This window comes from Bos grunniens, chromosome 15 (genome assembly GCF_055505025.1).
Source record: "Bos grunniens cultivar Pamir isolate PY7600 chromosome 15, Bosgru_T2T1.0, whole genome shotgun sequence".
In the NCBI taxonomy this organism is placed as follows: Eukaryota; Metazoa; Chordata; class Mammalia; order Artiodactyla; family Bovidae; genus Bos; species Bos grunniens.
This window is the reverse complement of record NC_141179.1, coordinates 47,184,798-47,201,148: the sequence shown is the minus strand read 5'-3', so window position 1 is coordinate 47,201,148 and position 16,351 is coordinate 47,184,798. Positions and strand designations below refer to the sequence as shown.

At 54.3% G+C, this 16,351-nt stretch overlaps 2 protein-coding genes across 2 annotated transcripts in view; both read right to left on the bottom strand.

Annotated features, from left to right (window-relative positions):
• Positions 1 to 550: 550 nt before the first annotated feature.
• TPP1 (tripeptidyl peptidase 1) lies at positions 551 to 8,401 on the bottom strand. Its single transcript, XM_086340383.1, has 13 exons — positions 8,353 to 8,401; positions 8,168 to 8,239; positions 7,782 to 7,921; positions 6,359 to 6,509; positions 6,022 to 6,149; positions 5,686 to 5,864; positions 5,307 to 5,505; positions 4,971 to 5,159; positions 4,652 to 4,721; positions 4,074 to 4,194; positions 3,831 to 3,989; positions 3,537 to 3,662; positions 551 to 3,338 (listed from the first exon to the last, which is right to left on the bottom strand). The coding sequence occupies exons 1-13, from the start codon at positions 8,394 to 8,396 to the stop codon at positions 3,198 to 3,200; spliced, it is 1,719 nt and encodes a 572-aa protein (XP_086196509.1). The 5' UTR covers positions 8,397 to 8,401; the 3' UTR covers positions 551 to 3,197.
• Positions 8,402 to 9,220: 819 nt separating this feature from the next.
• DCHS1 (dachsous cadherin-related 1) overlaps positions 9,221 to 16,351 on the bottom strand; it is a 36,723-nt gene continuing 29,592 nt past the window's right edge. The window contains exons 14-21 of the mRNA XM_086340382.1: positions 15,048 to 15,926; positions 14,810 to 14,923; positions 14,430 to 14,641; positions 14,187 to 14,341; positions 13,857 to 13,987; positions 13,458 to 13,741; positions 12,961 to 13,099; positions 9,221 to 12,295 (exon numbers count right to left, since the gene is read on the bottom strand). Coding sequence (XP_086196508.1) covers positions 9,684 to 12,295; positions 12,961 to 13,099; positions 13,458 to 13,741; positions 13,857 to 13,987; positions 14,187 to 14,341; positions 14,430 to 14,641; positions 14,810 to 14,923; positions 15,048 to 15,926 — 4,526 coding nt within the window. The 3' untranslated portion in view covers positions 9,221 to 9,683. The remainder of the gene's footprint in view (positions 12,296 to 12,960; positions 13,100 to 13,457; positions 13,742 to 13,856; positions 13,988 to 14,186; positions 14,342 to 14,429; positions 14,642 to 14,809; positions 14,924 to 15,047; positions 15,927 to 16,351) is intronic.

The following is a 16,351-nucleotide window of genomic DNA, read 5'->3' as shown; positions in this document are numbered from 1 at the left end:
TCCTTGCTTTGAGGCTCATCGCCCCGACACCTCTCGACTGTTGGTCGCCTGCCAGTCTGCATCTTTTCTAGTTCCTTTATCCAGCCTTTTAAGGGTTTGTAGTGGAGTTGAATAGCCTCTTTACCCGCCAGCTGCCCAAAGTGAAGGTAACCGGACAGCTGACACAGTGCTGTTGCAGATGGGGAGAGAGATACAGTCCACCGTCCTTACAGGTGGTGAGAGGTTGGTAGGATTGGTTCCAGGACTCCCCCCTACTCCCGTCCCCAACCCTTGTATACCAGAATCCGTGGATGCTCAAGTCCGTTATATGAAATGGCATAGTATTTGCATTGTATACTCTAAATCATCTCTAGATTGCTTATAATATCCAAATGCGATGTAAATAGTTTACTGGTGCATGGTAAATTCAAGTTTCGTTTTTTATAATTGGAATTAAAAAAAAAAAAAAATCTTCAGTTCATGGTTAGGTGAATCTGTGAATGGAGAACCCGAGGATACAGAGGGCTGGCTGTCTTTTACAATTTATGTAAAATCACGGCTAGTGAAAGAGTGGGGTTTTCAACGCAGCAAAAATTTATTTTTGTCAGTCCTGAGCTAGGGTCTGCAAATACAGAGTTAAGTAGGAGAAGGTTCTAGTCCTCCAGGCACTAGTGGTCTTGGAAAGGGAGGCAAACAGTTAAACTGGCCATTTCACCAATATATGGGAGTTAAAATACTGGAGGTAGACACAAGGTGTGCAGTGCAAGGGAGGAAGGGAACTAATAGTTGCTGCCTACATCTGTGTGTTAGGCATTCCATTAAGTTTATTCCACTTAATGATTTGCTGAATATTAGAGGCAGGTATCAATATCCTCACCTAACAGATGAGGAAAAAGTCTGAGAGAATTGAACTTACTTGCCCCAGGTTCTCTCTAGTGTATATCAGAACCAAGAATCTAAGATTTTCCTGTCATACCCACATCAACTAGCTTCAGGGAGCCAAAAGATTCACAAGAGAAGGTGAGCTGAGTCTTGAAAGAATTCTGGACCTCAACCAGGCACAGGGAGCCAGGGGTAATGTTAGGGCAAAGAATATCTTGAGCAACAGTGAATGAAAGTGCATGGAGGCGGGTGCAGGGAGACAGGGAAGGATAAACAATTTGTTACTCGGAAACAAATAGCAAGTAAGGAGATAGGTTTGTAAGTGATGATAAAAAGCTTGACCTATATCCAGTAATCTTTGAAGGCTCTTAATTAAGTAGATGACCTCATGAGATTTGCATCTTACTCTGGTAGTTGGTTTTGCGGCTTCCCTTGTGGCTCAGTGTTAAAGAACATGTCTGCCAATGCAAGATACCCATGTTCCATCCCTGAGTCAGGAATAACCCTGGAGAAGAAGTGGCAATCCACTCTGTATTCTTGCCTGGGAAGTCCCAGTCCATGGGGTCACAAAAGTGTCACACACAACTTAGTGAATAAACAACTGGTAGATGGTTTAGGGAAAGGCAGGATGTAAGGACACTTCTTGCAAGGGCCTCAATTCAGAGGAGCGGGAATATGGCTCACAGCTAATGTAGTAGCAGTGGAGCTGGAGAGAAGTAGATGAATTCAAGATACACTTTGGAAATATAATTGGAAGAACTTTTGGGTTGATAAAGATGTATTTAAGAGATAGAGTCAGTAGATAGTAGTCACTTGTTGACAAGGTGATGATGGGAGGAGTTGAAGGAAATGGGAAACTTGGATGATACTTTAGGCTTCTGGCTCAGTTGGAAGTGTCAAGCATAGTGTCATTTATAAATAAGAAACAAAAGAGAACAGTTTGGGATTGGGAAGAAGGGAGATGAAATGTTGAGAATTACACATCTTGCTTTTGAGGTATCAATCACTGTAGGATGGAAAGTCTGATTTAGTGAGACGGTGATGGCTGTGGATGCCAGTCATTGATTTGTTCCAGTGGACAATGAGTCAAGTGAGAAGAGCAAAAGACAAAGGATAGAGCAATGATACTACATGGATTAGGTATGATTAGCATTTACACAGTTGTAATGCAAATCCTGTATGCAGCTCAGACAAAGATAGAATTGTATTGGGAGGACAAAAGAATGGGTGGTGGGGATTTTGAGTGATTGGGACAAGGCAGAAGAATGATCACAAGCTAATAGGAAGTCAGTAATGGCTATAACTGGGCAGGGGGAAATCAATAAACAGCAATATAAGCATGTTATTTAGAGATAAACTAGTGGTGGAGAACATGCCTGCCAATGCAGGAGATTTAAGAGATGCAGGTTCCATCCCTGGGTCAGGGAGATCCCCTGGAGTAGGGCCTGGCAACCCACTCCAGAATTCTTGCCTGGAGAACCCCAAAGACAAAGGAGCCTGGCAGGCTACAGCCCATGGGGTCACAAAGAGTCGGACACGACTGAAGCGACTTAGCACACACTAAAGAATCATCAGAAACAGTTGAAATGATTGCCTCAAGTAGCAGGAAATGGTGGTAGATATACAAGGGGTGGATATTTTTTTGCAGTAAGACTTAAAGAAGTATTTGACAATGTGCCCATATACTTTGATAAAATAAAAACCAAGAGTTATAAAATTTTACAAAAGGATAGAGCAACAAAATACAACAACGTTTAATGAGGAAGCAGAGAAAGAGAAGGAGGGAAAAGGGAATGAAGGAGGAAGAGGGAGTGGTCAGAGAAGAAGTTAAGCCCTGGAAGCTAAGAAAGAAGAGGCAGTAGGCTTCTATGACAGGGAGCTCACAAAGCAAAGGTTGGGAGTATTTCTCAGGGAAAAGGAAAGAGTGAAACAGTAAGAGTAGAGGTCTCATGGCAATGAATTGAGGAGTGAGGATGCAGTGAAATAGTGTACACAGACAGTGTAGAAAACACATTGGAAAAGCCTGGTTGAAAAGAAACAGAGCAGGGGGCCCCGGGGGGTGGGGGTGGGAGTGGTTGTATGCAGGGGATGCTCCCAAATAGTGCTGGTTATGGCACCTGTTGAGGAACCTGGGGCAGGGGCTGGGGGACCTGCGTATGATGGAACAGGTAGGGTTGGGAGTCAAGTCAAGCTCACAGCATTTCTGGGTTAGGGAGATAAGCTGTTTGTGGCAGTCAATGGTTGAGGGTTCAGCAGGGCCTCCAACACTGCAGAATAAGGGACCCAGCCACCTGCTGTGGGGCAGAGGACAGGCCCACCCTTCTAGCAGGAGAGGGTCAAGGGTTCATTAGTGTCTTCAGCAGAGCTGGGAAGTTGGGTGTTCCCCAGCCTGTCACAGGATCCCAGCCAGGGCCAGAGCAGAAACCTTGACCCTCCACCTCTTCATTTAGACAGGACTCATGGCAGCCACGGGTTACCTAGGGAGAGGGTGGGCATCAGATCTGGACCTGCTGATATTAACAGACTATAGCCCCTTACCCTGTATTCACATTCCAGAGGCTATCCCACCCCATCAGAATTGCCCTCAAGTTCATCTTAGCACTCAACATACTCTTACGAGTATGAATGTTGTCATTTCATATGAAAGTGGCCACAACCCTCCCTTCCATACTCACATCAAAGAGTCCTGCCCCATGCTTCTGGTAGAGCCTTGGGTTGAGAAAACCAAGAGGGGGTAGGCCTCTGAGGATTCTGTGTTCATTTATCAGGGATAGGAGTCCCCCAAACACTGGAGTAGAGGCCTGCAAGGGTGAGGGTGCAAGTAGAGTTCAGGGATTCAGAGTGGTTGGACTTTTTTGGAGGGATAGGTAGGAGGTCTCTGAGGAGTCAGGGGTTCTGGGTGCAAGGTCTTGGGGTTGGAAGGTAGGGATATTCCCTGGGTGGAGGTTTGGAGCCAGACTGATTCTCACCGAGGTACCAGACACCCATGGAATGGGCACATGGTTGCTGACCACCCAGTAGCCATCAGAGAGTGCAGCCACGTCTGGGTAGGCGCGGCCACTGGCATTGAAGTAACTGGATGGTGGCAAGTGGGGACTGGAGCTCAGGTACCGGGTTACAGCTTCCTCCTGAAAGACACTGTTGAGTAAGTACCATCTGCTGAACTGAGGATTCCACCCATCTCTCCTCCACCAACACAAACACACACGTACCTGGTACGAAGGCCGTGGGAACACATTGCTGAAGCCGCCACCACTAATGTAGTCAACGACCTCATCTGTGACTCGGAAAGGGTTCTGAAAGGATGTGCCTCCCACCGTGGTGACATAGGGACTGAGGGCAGAAGACAGCACTCAGAATGTAGCACTTCTAAGACAACTCCAGAATGCATAGGGCTGAGTGACTGTGGCCTGGGTCTTGCTGGAGGGACTGGGAAAGCACTCTGGTGAAGTATGTACATGGGGAAGACTGAGAGGTTTGTGGCCCTCAAGGCATGGTCTGAGGTGACTGTGCACACTTCTCCCTACAAAACATCCACCAAATCTCCCACTAAAATGCCTGGGGACCGAGGAAGCAGAACACTGGGATCTCTGTCCTACTCAGGAGATTCAGGGCCTGGGACCTTCGGGAAGAAGAGGGGGTGCAGGAATCAGAGCAGAGACTGAAAATACTGCATGATCACGATCAGAGCAGGTACAACTGAGTGCTGACCCACAGGAGCACCTGGTGGGGTCAAGGCAAAGGTTCTAGACCATGAGATCACAAGTAAATGGTGGGCTTGGGTGCTTACCTGGAGGCAGGGAAGCTGGGACGGAACTGGTGTCTGCCAGAGACAGACCAACACCCGGCCCCACTGTCACCTGGGAGAGAGACCAGGTTTAGCATTCAGTTTCATTGGTCAGAGCTTGGAATGTGGGTTCAGATGTCAGAGAGGAAATTCACGTGTTAGTTATTACTGCAAGAGGTCAGAGTTGAGGTCAGGTCAGTGGTCCATGTTGAGTTCAGATTATGAGTTAAGAGATCAGGTCCAGGAGTTACTCTGGGGTCAAAGTTCTCATCTCGAGGGGGCGTGGGTGGTGGTGGGGTCTAAGTTTAGAGTAGGAGGTCACCTGAGGCAAAGAGCAGCGTAAGACCCCGAGCAGCCGCCTTCATGAGCTCAGTGTTGACCCGCTGGATATAGGTGCTGCTGAGGGAGTCCTCGTCATCGCCGTAGCTCACGGTGTGCACGTATGGCAGAGCTGACTCATTACTGAGCAGCAGAAGCCACTGCAGGAAAGGCTCCTGTGACTCATGCCGGCCTGGATGTTTTTTGGAGAAGGGGGCACAAGGGCAATCATTTGGGAAGTTGTCAGGATCTCCTTCTAGCTCATGGAATTCCCTTGAGGGTGCAAAGATCACTACTCCCCCCCAGTTCTGTCCCCACCAATCAGTCCCCTAGGCAGTACCAGGGCTACTGTAGACCCAGGTAGAGATGTTGGCACCAGCACTCATGAGGTACTCCACATCTAGGCTGGCCTCAATCCCGGCCCGGCCCCGGCCCTGTTGTCCAACCACACGGGCTACCGATGCCTGGTGTGCAAAGTCCCCACCGAAGAGGCGCATGAACTCAGCCAGGTCTGAATCGTGGAAATACTGCTCCAGGAACTACAGAGGGAGTCAGAGGAGATTCATGTGTCAGAAGACACAGCCCCAAGGGTCAGGTCAGGGGATGCTGTCCCAGATCACAGGATGAGAGCCCAGGGGTTAGAGTCAGAGAGTCATCACCAGGCTGGTTAGGCACCTTGAGGAGGCTGCGAGGATGCTGAGGCTCCCTGCATGGCTCACCTGAGCACAGGCTTGACTGTTGTTGGTTGTGCCAGAGCCCACATCTTGTGCCGTCAAGTTGTAACGCTTACGGATCACGGATGGGGTCACTCCCAGATGCAGGCCAACAGTCCCTGGCACCTGTGGCTCCGGGTGTTGTCTCAGGGTTGATGTAGGGGGAAAACGATGCAGCCCCCCCACTGTGGGGAGGAGTCAGGCTTGAGGAAGAGATCTTTTAGACTCCAACCCTCATTTCACCGCTGTGATCCCACCCCCACTCGCACCCACTGTGGCACCTGAACTTCTCCCATCCCTGGCTCTGCCCCTCCAACCTCCAGCAGCCCCACTGGGTGTTACCAAAGTCCACATGCGGGGCCAAGGCCTTTGGGAGCCGGTAGGGATGTAGGGACCTCACAGCATGGGTCTCTGCAGGTCCTCCCACATAGTGATGAAACTCAGCCCCAGAGAGCAAAAGCTCTGCCTGTCTGGAGGTCAGAGTTCAGAAAACACAGGTCAGAAAGCATGGAGCAGAGCAGAAGAGGCTGCCTGAGCATCACCGAGTAGTTAGTTGTTATCTTCCCATACATTTTCACCCACAGCACCTGCAAACTCTTGGCTCCCTCCCCCTGGTAGGGAGACAAATCTCCCTGATGGGGTGATCAATACCCTCTATGAGGCAATTATCCCCTCTCACCGGACACTCAGCCAGCAAGTCAGAAAGTCCTGTGTGGTCACTGAGTGGCAGTTCCGGGCTCCAGCCGCCAAAAGCCATTTCTGTACCGTGTGGAGGGTCAATGGTGATGGCCGGACCAGTTCAGCCACATCCTCTAGGGTCAGGTACTTGCCTGCAGGGATTCAGTAGAAAAGCAATGCCTTCGTTCATTGCTTTTCCAAATTGCTCTTTTTGGACTTCAACCAGGAGACACTTGGACTTCCTAGGGAAATTGGAGCAGGGGCTTGAGGGATGGGTGGGAAGCTTCTAGTAAAAAGGCAGGCCATACAGGTGTAGGCTCAACTTGGGGGAATATGGATTTATCCTAAAGGAGAGTAGGTTGCAAATACCGCATGATCATGAAAAACAAATGAGATTAATAGATTAAAAATGTTCTTTTGGGGGTCAGGGGGTGTGCCACACAGCTTGTGGAATCTTAGTTCCCTGACCAGTGATAGAATCCAGGCCACAGCAGTGAAAGCACTGAGTCCTAACCACTGGACTGCCAGTGGAATTTTAAAAAAAGTTCATTTTAAGTTTATTTCCAATAAAAGTTTTCAAAACTTTCAGGACCAGTTATAAGATGATATCTAATTTAGCTCACATCTTGATACTTACTGATTTCAGGCTAAACATGATGGTGAGTCACCGTTCTGCATGGATCATGCACACACCTCCTGGGTGAGCCTTAGATTGCCCCCTCACATGCTTACCACTCCCACTCCTTCCCCACCACAAGGGGCTCCCTTGGAGGAAGGACACGGTCCAGCTTGACCATTAGAGCGAAACACCAACTCTTGGAAGAGAGTGTGAAGTTTAAAGGGAGTGGACTGGAGGGGAGGAGACGGCAGACCATCGAGGGGGCTGGGCAGCAGTCCATGTGAGAGAGTAATCAACTGAGTTGGTGGCAACAAGGAACGATGAGAGAGTGGACTGTTTCAGAGCTGGAACTAACAGCTTTAGGGTTTGAGTGGAGGAATAAATGAGAGTGAATTTAGCAGGGGTTGGAGGTGAAATCTGAGGTAGTGAGCTAAATTTACATGTACTGGATGCCACTTCCCCACTTGTCTGGCAGCTGGTAAGCAGTAGAGTCATAATTTAAATTCAGGTTTGATCACCAAGCCTGTGCTCTTAACCATACCCACTTTCAGTTTTTTAGCCTGATGAACACAGGTGGAAAGTTTTGGAGGGAAGAATGTGAATTAGTTTTGGACAGTCTACTTCCCATTCACTTTTTTATTCAGAAACTCTTCAGTGAGGGTCACTGCCATTCATCTGTCCTATACCACCCCCTCCGCAGGCCCCAAGACAATGCCCTTGACATGACCTGCACTGTCCCATGCTCAGCCCAGCCCCGTGTCCCTCCACTGCATCCCATATCCTGCCCCTTGGTCCCGTCAAGCACCGTAGCGAGGAGAGCCAGGATCCGACACAGCCTGCACCAGCTCGGACAGTCTCTTCACATTCTGCTGTCTCAGGGCAAACGTAAGACTCAGCTCTTCCTCAGGGTCCGCACGGCCCAGGGACACCCAGCCAGGGGGCAGCCTGCAGGGTCAGGGGTCACACAGACTTCATTATTAAAGTGGGGATGGGAAGGTTCAGTACTAGACCTAGATTTGGGGGAAGATTCCGGAAGCAGATTTGAATCACAGGAGATGGATGATCAGACTGAGCCTGGGAACTATGGTGGGGGGTACCAGGAGCTGGTAAGCCAGTGAGGGAGGCTAGAACCAGGATAATAGATGCAGGACAAGCCATGGGGAAGGGGCGGTCAGTGCTAAGTCAACTCACCTCCTCTGCTGGTCAGGCTCCGGGCTGTAACTGCATTTGCCAGCGACAAAGAGGGCAAAGAGCCCTAGGAGGCTGCAGGGACAGCACATGGGTTTCAGCAGGAGCTGGACTGTTGCTGTTCCCACCCTCCAACATAAACTCCCTCCAACGTGATTCCCTTCTCCCGGAGCCCCCCAGTTTCTCACCCGGATCGGGGTCCCATTCTGCCTTTCGGCTTGTCGGCTGTCATGTGACAGATCACATGAACCCTGTAGTCCTCCACCACCACCTCTGCCTAGGAACTAGTGACGTGCTGGCCCCGCCCTCAAATGGGTGGTCCTGAATGCTGGAGAAGGGGTGGGGCGGCCACTCAGATGCTCCCTCTGTGGACTGTCAAACACTGGGTGAGCCCAGGACTCACCACAGTGTAGGCGGTGCTTAAGAAAGGGGCTCTGGAGGCCCATAGACCCAGAGATCCGGGTCCTTACAAGAAGTATGATATCAGGAAAGTCACAGCTTCTCGGAGCCTTGGTTTCTTCATGTAGAATATGGAGACTGTTAGGTTAAAACTGCTCTGCCTCAGCAGATTGCACTGAAAATTTACAGAGATAAAGCAAGCAAACCCCTCGGAGAGCCTCACATGGCAGAAGCTCAACAAATGTGAGCTGTTATTATATATGAATATATTATATGTAATGACCCCACAAAAAACAAACAAACCACTTGGCTACTCTTGGATCCAACCCCACCTCTTTGAAGACCCTCAAGCCTAGAGCTGGTCATCTCCAAGGTCTCCCCAGCCAGCCAATTCCTCTCTGGATTGCTGCCACAAGCAAGCTCCTGCTGTCTGCCTTCGTCTGGCCTCTTGCCCATGTTAGAGGGAAAGGTTGACTTCAGAGAGATGTGACAGCCTCAGGCTAGGCTCTGGTTTCCAGTGCCATCCCCACTCACCCCCACCCTAGAAACCCCTATGTCCATCCCACTCTGTGCCTCCTGAGGTGTCTACAGGGTGTCAGGAGCCTTTCCATCACTGCCCCGTCCCTATGGGCCCAGAGAACAGATCCGGACACTGGATACAAACTGCAGTTTATTAAGGCTCCAGAGTGAGAATTGGCACTTGATTCTGGGCAGGGGCAGGGGTGTCAGTGGAACCCAAAGGAGCTGGGCCTGAACAAAGTTGCAGGGGCTGGCCCCACTCCCCTACCCCCCAATAAATAAAGTCTCAGCTCCATCTCAGGGTGCTGGCACAGGGCAAGAAGCCCTCACTGAGGGGAACCCCGGGGCTGCTGCCTCCTTCCTCATCTCTCTCCCTGCGTCGGACCTGGCCATAGGTCAGCGCCCAACCGGGCCTCGCGGTACTGGGGCTCTGCCAGTGCTGGAGCAAGACGTGAGACCTGCCCCTACTGGAGGACTCTGGGGTGGGGAGCTGGCCTCCCCCGTGGCCAATCATGGTCCAAGGCTGCCCGGGCAGGCTCAGATGGGGCCTGCATTGGGGACACTGTGTGCATCCCAGGTCGGGGCCCGGTCCGGGCCACACCTAGATATGGAGCTCGGTGTCGTCCGGTGGCTCCAGGCCAGACTCTGCGCTCAGAGCTGAGGCTGAAGGGCGCTGGGCCACCCCAAACGGTGAGACGACGGGTGAGCGAGCGGCCAGAGGAGATAGTGAAGGTGAGAAGCTGGGAGACATGGCCGCCGAGGATAGGGAACCTTCGTGGCTGATGGGGGAGCGGTGAGAGGCTGGTGGGAAGACGGCCCGGGTTGCGGCCGTGCTGGCTGGTTTGGGGGGCACAGACTTGGCTCCTGGGTGGGCCACGGCAGTGATGAGGGGCGGTGGGTCAATACGGGGCGCCGGGGGACACGGCCGAGCTTCATCCTTGAGCCGGGCAATCTCTGTGAAGACACTGGCCAGCGGCTGGAACTGAGGGCACCAGCTCAGCAGGTAGTCCCAGTTGTAGCTGCCACGGAGCTCCTCCTCACCGGCCACGATGGCCGTCAGCGCTCCCGCCACACAGGGCTTGCCATCTGCTGGAAAGCCGTAGTCCCCGGTGGGCGCGGGGCTTAGGCCACAGCCCCCCAGGAAGGTGGTGGCAGTGGCTGGGGGGCCGTCTTCTCTGTACAGAGTGGCTCCTGCACCCGGCAGCAGCAGCCCTGCCTTACGGCCCTTATACCAGGTGTCAGGGGCAGGTGGCTCACAGGAGGTGTCACTCAGTCCGTCTGCATCCTGCTGGATGCCGGAGTCAGGGCCGCGGGCAGCCAGGGAGGAGGCCACACTGGCCACGCGGGGGAACTCGTTGATCATGCGGATCTCGTCATCTTCCGCAGCCTCTGCTGAGCCTCGGCCGCTTGAGTGTGAAGGGTCCAGGGAGCCACCGCGGGGGTAGGGTCCTCCAGCTCCAGGCCCACCATAGCTGGGGAGGGTCTGGTGATACAGGTGCTCTGAGGGCGGCGGGCTGGGTGGCTCTCGGCCCAGCTTCTGCAGTGAGCCACTGGCCAGGGGTGCCGCCTGGGACATCGGGCCAGGCGCCGCCTCAGCTTTGCGGCTCCGGGCCCGCACCAGTCCCAGGACAAGGGCTGCCAGGGCAAGCACCACCACGACTCCCAGAGAGGCTGCCACGGCTCCCACCAAGAGCAGGTTGAGGTCAGGTGCCAGGCCCAGCGCAGTGTGGGTGATGTCCACAGTCACAGGCACGGTGGCACTCCGAGAACCGGGCAGAGGCCCCCTTGCCACCACCTCCAGCCTCAGCTCCCGTGGCGCCTCACGTCGGGTCCGGCCCCCACCCCCGGAGGTGCCTGTTCCACTGCCTGGTGCCCGGCTGTCCACCCGCAGGTACAGGGCACCTGTAGTCTGGTTGATACCAAAATAGGGGGACGAGGCGGCCAGCGAGTACAGCACCAGGCCGTCAGCACCTCCATCCTCGTCTGTGGCCTGCACGTGACCCAGGCTGTGGCCACGCCGTGCACCTTCTGGCACCTGAAAGTGGAAAGCTGGAGCCAGGAACACTGGGTCATACTCATCCTCACCGGTCACCAGCACTGACACAGTGACTGAGGCGGACAGGTTCCCGGCATCTGTAGCGCCCACCAGCAGCTGGAAGCTGCCAGTGTGCTCGTAGTCAAAGGCCACTCGTGCCCGCAACTCCCCAGTTGAGCTGTTGAGCGCAAACGCCTCGCGGCCCTCGGGCCCCGGCCCAGCCTCCAGCAGGCTGTAGTGGAGCCTTCCGAAAGCCCCAGCATCCCCATCAATTGCATGCAGGGTGGTAACAAGAGTGCCTGGAGGCTGGTTCTCAGCCAGGCTGGTGCTGAGCAAGCTCAGAGGGAAGGCGGGGCCATGGTCATTCACGTCCTGGACCTCAATGGTCACTGGTGCCAGAGCAAAGTGTGCCCCGGCAGGGTCGGCAGCCTGCACTACAAGCTGATGTCGAGCTTGGGTCTCACAGTCCAACGGGCGGGCCAGTCGCAAGTCCCCGGAGCTCTCATCCAGCTCAAAGAGCCCCAGAGGGTCGCCTGAGCTGAGGGTGAAGCGTACAAGGCCATGGGGGCCTGGATCAGCGTCGGAGGCCTCCACGTGCAGCAGCTCGGCTCCCACAGGCGTGTCCTCAGGCACCGCCACACGGTAGGCTGCTCGGGTGAAGACAGGTGGGTTGTCGTTGACATCCAGCACGCTGACGGTGACTGGCACAGCCGAACTTCGAGGTGGCTGCCCCCGGTCAGTTGCTGCCACAGTTAGGTTGTACTGGGTTAGGCTTTCAAAGTCTAGAGGCTCAAGCAACACCAGGCAGCCCAGGGCCCGGGGGCCTAGTCCATCACTCTCCCCAGCCTCCGCCAGCCGGGGTTCCAGCTGAAAGACTCGGCCCCGGTTGCCACTGACAATGCTGTAGTCCACGGCGGCATGGCTGCGGCTCCCGTCGGCATCTGTGGCCTCCAGGGTGAGCAGGGTGGAGCCGGGCGGCAGATCCTCAGTCACAGCCACGCGGTAGTGTGGCAGCGTGAAGCTCGGGGCATGGTCATTCTGATCCTGCAGCTGCACGTGCACTGTGGCTCGGGCGGCCCGAACCGGCACTCCGTGGTCTCGGGCTTCCAGCACCACGTCCACCATGCCTGGCCCTTCATGGCCCAAGGCCACTGTCCCCACTGTTGTGAATAGGGTCCCTGAGATGAAAACGGAATGAAGAGAAATATGCCATCAGTAGAGACTGTGGGTGAGCAAAATGACCCTCCGGGGATGGGGAGTTAGCCTTGGAAGTCAGATTCCAGGGAATGGCCTGTGTGCTGGGAGATTATGGAAGGGGCTCCAGGATTCAGGGAATGGCTTCTAGACATGCAGTCTGGACAGTGCTTAAAACTGAGACGAAGGGGGACTTCCCTGGTGGCCCAGTGGAAAAGAATCCACCTGCCAATGCAGGGGACATGGAAGGGTTTGATTTTTTGTCCAAGAAGATCCCACATGCCGCGGGCAACCAGAGCCTGTGCACCACAGCTACTGATCCTGCATGATGCAAGTACTGAAGCCTGTGTGCCTGGAGCCCATGCTCCACAATGAAAGAAGCCACCACATTGAGAAGCCCATGCACTGCAATGAAAAGTAGCCCCTGCCCACTGTCTCTACACAAAAGCCTGCAAGCAACAATGAAGATGCAGCATGGCCAAAAACAAATAAATTAATTAATTTTAAAGAAAAGATACAAAAGCAGGGAAATGTCCTCCCTAGGTCAGAGATCTAGGAGTTAGGAGTTCAGGCAAGAAATTCTAGGGATGAGGTCAAAATATGCCCCAGCACAGTCAAAGATAAGGGGTAGATGCCAGGAAGGACACACCGTTGTTGGGGTCAATGCTGAAGCCCTCAGCAGAGGAAGCCAGGTGGTAGGAGACGTGACCGTTGGCGCCCGAGTCCCGGTCAGTGGCCGAGACGGAGAGAATGGCACTGCCCGGGGGTGTGTGCTCGAGCAGCATCACCTGAGGTATAAGACAAAGGTTTACGGCTGAGCCTCTCAGCTGCCTTGCTGCTCACTCAGCCTGCGTTCTGCAGCTTGGTCCCATGAGTTCTGCGTGGCACCGGTTCCAGCTTGGAGCCCTTATACCCCTTAATATTCGAATTGTCCCCCTTCCCCCATTTCTGGGCCCTGAATGCAGAACCTGGACACAGTTCTTAGGACTTAGAAGGCTGGTTTGAGATGGGACCTTTATACCCCCCCAAGCTCTGTCCCCAAGTCAGTTCCAACATACAGCCCACCACAGCTCCTTCTAGCGTTGTCACTTCCCTCCATCATGAGCAGCCCTGGGCCCGGGGGTGGTGGTGGGGGGGCACTGGCACCTGGTAGAGAGTCTGTGAGAAGGCAGGGGAGTTGTCATTGACATCCTCCACGAACACCGTGAGGTTGGCCCGGCCCTCGTGAGGCCCGTCGTGTGCCAGGAGCTGCAGGTGGTAGCGGTCGCGCTGCTCAAAATCCAAGGGGCCCGTGAGGGAGAGGCGGCCTCCATAGCGGCCGACACTGAAGGGATCCTGGGGCCCAGAAGGGCTCAGAACATACCACAGCACTGGTCCTGAGTCCACATCATTCCCCGTTACCTGTGCGATCTCCGAGCCCAGCAGTGCATCTGCAGTACATGGCACGAGTGTGTTTATTATAGTCACATACAGTCCTGGAGCCCCATGGTGGGCAATAATGCTTCCCTACCACCCTTTATACCTCTCACTTGACCCAGTCCTCACCTTCTGACACTCGGAGCTCCCAGGGCTGGGGGATGGTGGGGCGATTGTCATTGGTGTCGATGACCATCACCGTCAGGGTAGCTGAGCCCACCAGGGCTGGGCTTCCTCTGTCTGTGGCCATCAGCACCAGCCTGAACACAGAGCACAATCAGGGGGTGGGGCCTGGGATAAGCGAGAACCCTGGGCAGGGACAGGAGGGCTCAGGACAGGTGGCAGGGGTGGAAGCGGGGAACTCAGGATGTGGCCTAGGGATTGAAGGGGATTTAATGCAGGACTCGAAATTGCATGGACCCAGGAAAGAGTCTTAGAGTCTACAGAGCCAAGCTTCACCGTGTTTCGGCCCAGATCTCGCGGTCCAGGATAGCTGTGGTGGTGATAGTGCCCGTGGCTGGGTCTACATGGAACAATCCCCGGGCTGGCTGGGATGCGGCCAGACTGTAGGAGATCTGTCCACTGGGGCCTTGGTCCAGGTCATCTGCTTCCACCTGGCGGGAACAGGAGGCTGCTGGCACTGGGCTGGTGGCAGACAAAGTCTGCCCAGCCCTGCCCCCATCTTCCTATCACACTCCACACCTGTAGCAGGGGTCCCTCCAAGGGCCTGGACTCTGGAAGGAAGGCCACGTAGTGGGGCTGCAGGAAGCGGGGCGCGTTGTCATTGGCATCTTGCAGGGTTAGGGTCAGCACAGAGAAGGCATAGGCTCCTCCACTCTCTGCCTGCAGCACCAGTCGCAGCCGTGGGTTTGCCTCAAAATCCAGCCCCTCTGCTGAGCGGACTGTGATGGCTCCTAGGGGAAGGCAGAATGGATCACTGACAGACCTCTTGCTTGCCCGAGTGCCTCCGTCTCTGAGGCCTACCACTGCAGGGCAGCCCCTCCTCAACCGGAGTCTCCTGGGGCCCAAAAAGGAGCTCCTCCAGGAACCTGTCCCCCAGAGCCCCTTGCTCCTTCCCTTACCTGTACTAGGCTGGATGGAGAATGTCCCTTTCTCATTCCCACTGAGAATGCTGTATGTGATGGGTCCACTTGAGCCCCCTGCATGGATAGCCTTGGGGGAGACAACGGGAGTCCCTAAAGAAAGGAGGGCATTGGTTGAAGTGTGAGCACTAGACTGAGGGAGTTTGGGGAACATTTTCACTGAGCAACCCCAGCCCATCCAGAGATACAAAGCTGGGAGACATGGTTAGGGACTCACCTGGGGGTGCATTCTCACGGAGCATGGCTTCACTACTGGCTCGGGAGAAGCGGGGTCCATGCTCAGACTCCCCTTGCAGCCCAATAATGACCACACCAGTGGCAGAGCGAGCTGGACGGCCAAGGTCAGTTGCCACAATGAAGAGGACACGATCTCGGGGGCTCAGAGATACAGGGGAGCGGGACACACGGATTTCACCAGTGTAAGAGTCCACGGTGGTGCCAGGAGGTGGTGTGCCTGCCAGCCGGTACAGGATGGAGGCATTGGCACCAGCGTCACGGTCTTCAGCTCGCAGAGTGGCCAGAGGCAGAATTGGAGTGCTGAAGACAGGGCCTGGGCGGGGCAGGCGCAGCCTCAGGGGACTGGTGGGGAAGGTGGGCGCGTGGTCATTGACATCACGCACTGTGATGGTGACGGGCACTGTGGTGCTTAGGGGCCCAGCAGCTGCACTGTCCACTGCATTCACTGTAAAGGCATAGCTGGGACACTGCTCTCTGTCAAGGGTGGTGGCTGTGCGCAATTCCCCAGAGCTGGGCTCTAGCAGGAAGGCTCCTGCTGCACCTGTACCCAGGTAGTAGGTCACACGACCATTGGCCCCAGCATCAGGATCATGAGCCTGCAGCTGCAGCAGCAGGGTCCCTGCAGGTGCGTCCTCAGGCACCTCCACAGAGTAGGAGGGCACAGGGAAGGCTGGGGCATGGTCATTGGCATCTAGCACTGTCACTGTCACAAGAAGCGTAGCGCTGAGAGCTGGCTGGCCTCCATCCCGGGCTTCTATCTGCAGCTGGAATGCTGGCTCCACCTCCCGGTCTAGTGGCCTCATGGTGCCAAACTCCCCAGAAGCTAGGTCCAGGACAAAGGCTCCTGAGGGGTCCCCATCTGCAGAGAAGGGCATGCACACAGAAACATACATGTGTCAGCCCATGGGAGAGAGGGTGATTTACAGGCAACCGAGAAGAAAGGGAGAGAGAGGGAGAGAGAGAGGGAGAAGGGCAGGAGAGGGAAAGTGGAATAAAGGCAGAGAAACAAAGAGAAACACAGAAGGTAAAGAAAGAGACTATAAAGTAGTTTTTCTCAAAGTGTGGTCTGGGGGCCCCAAGAATCCCCCTGAGACCCTTTTGGGAGTACATAAGATCAGAACTATTTTCATAGCAATACTAAGACATTATATGACTTTTCCATTCTCATCAACTCACAAATGCAGAGCGGAGTCCAGATGCTGCATGACATGTGATGATGTCATAACTTGGATGGTTAATGGAATGTGTGCTTATGTAATGTTGTGATTTCAAGAATATTCTAGG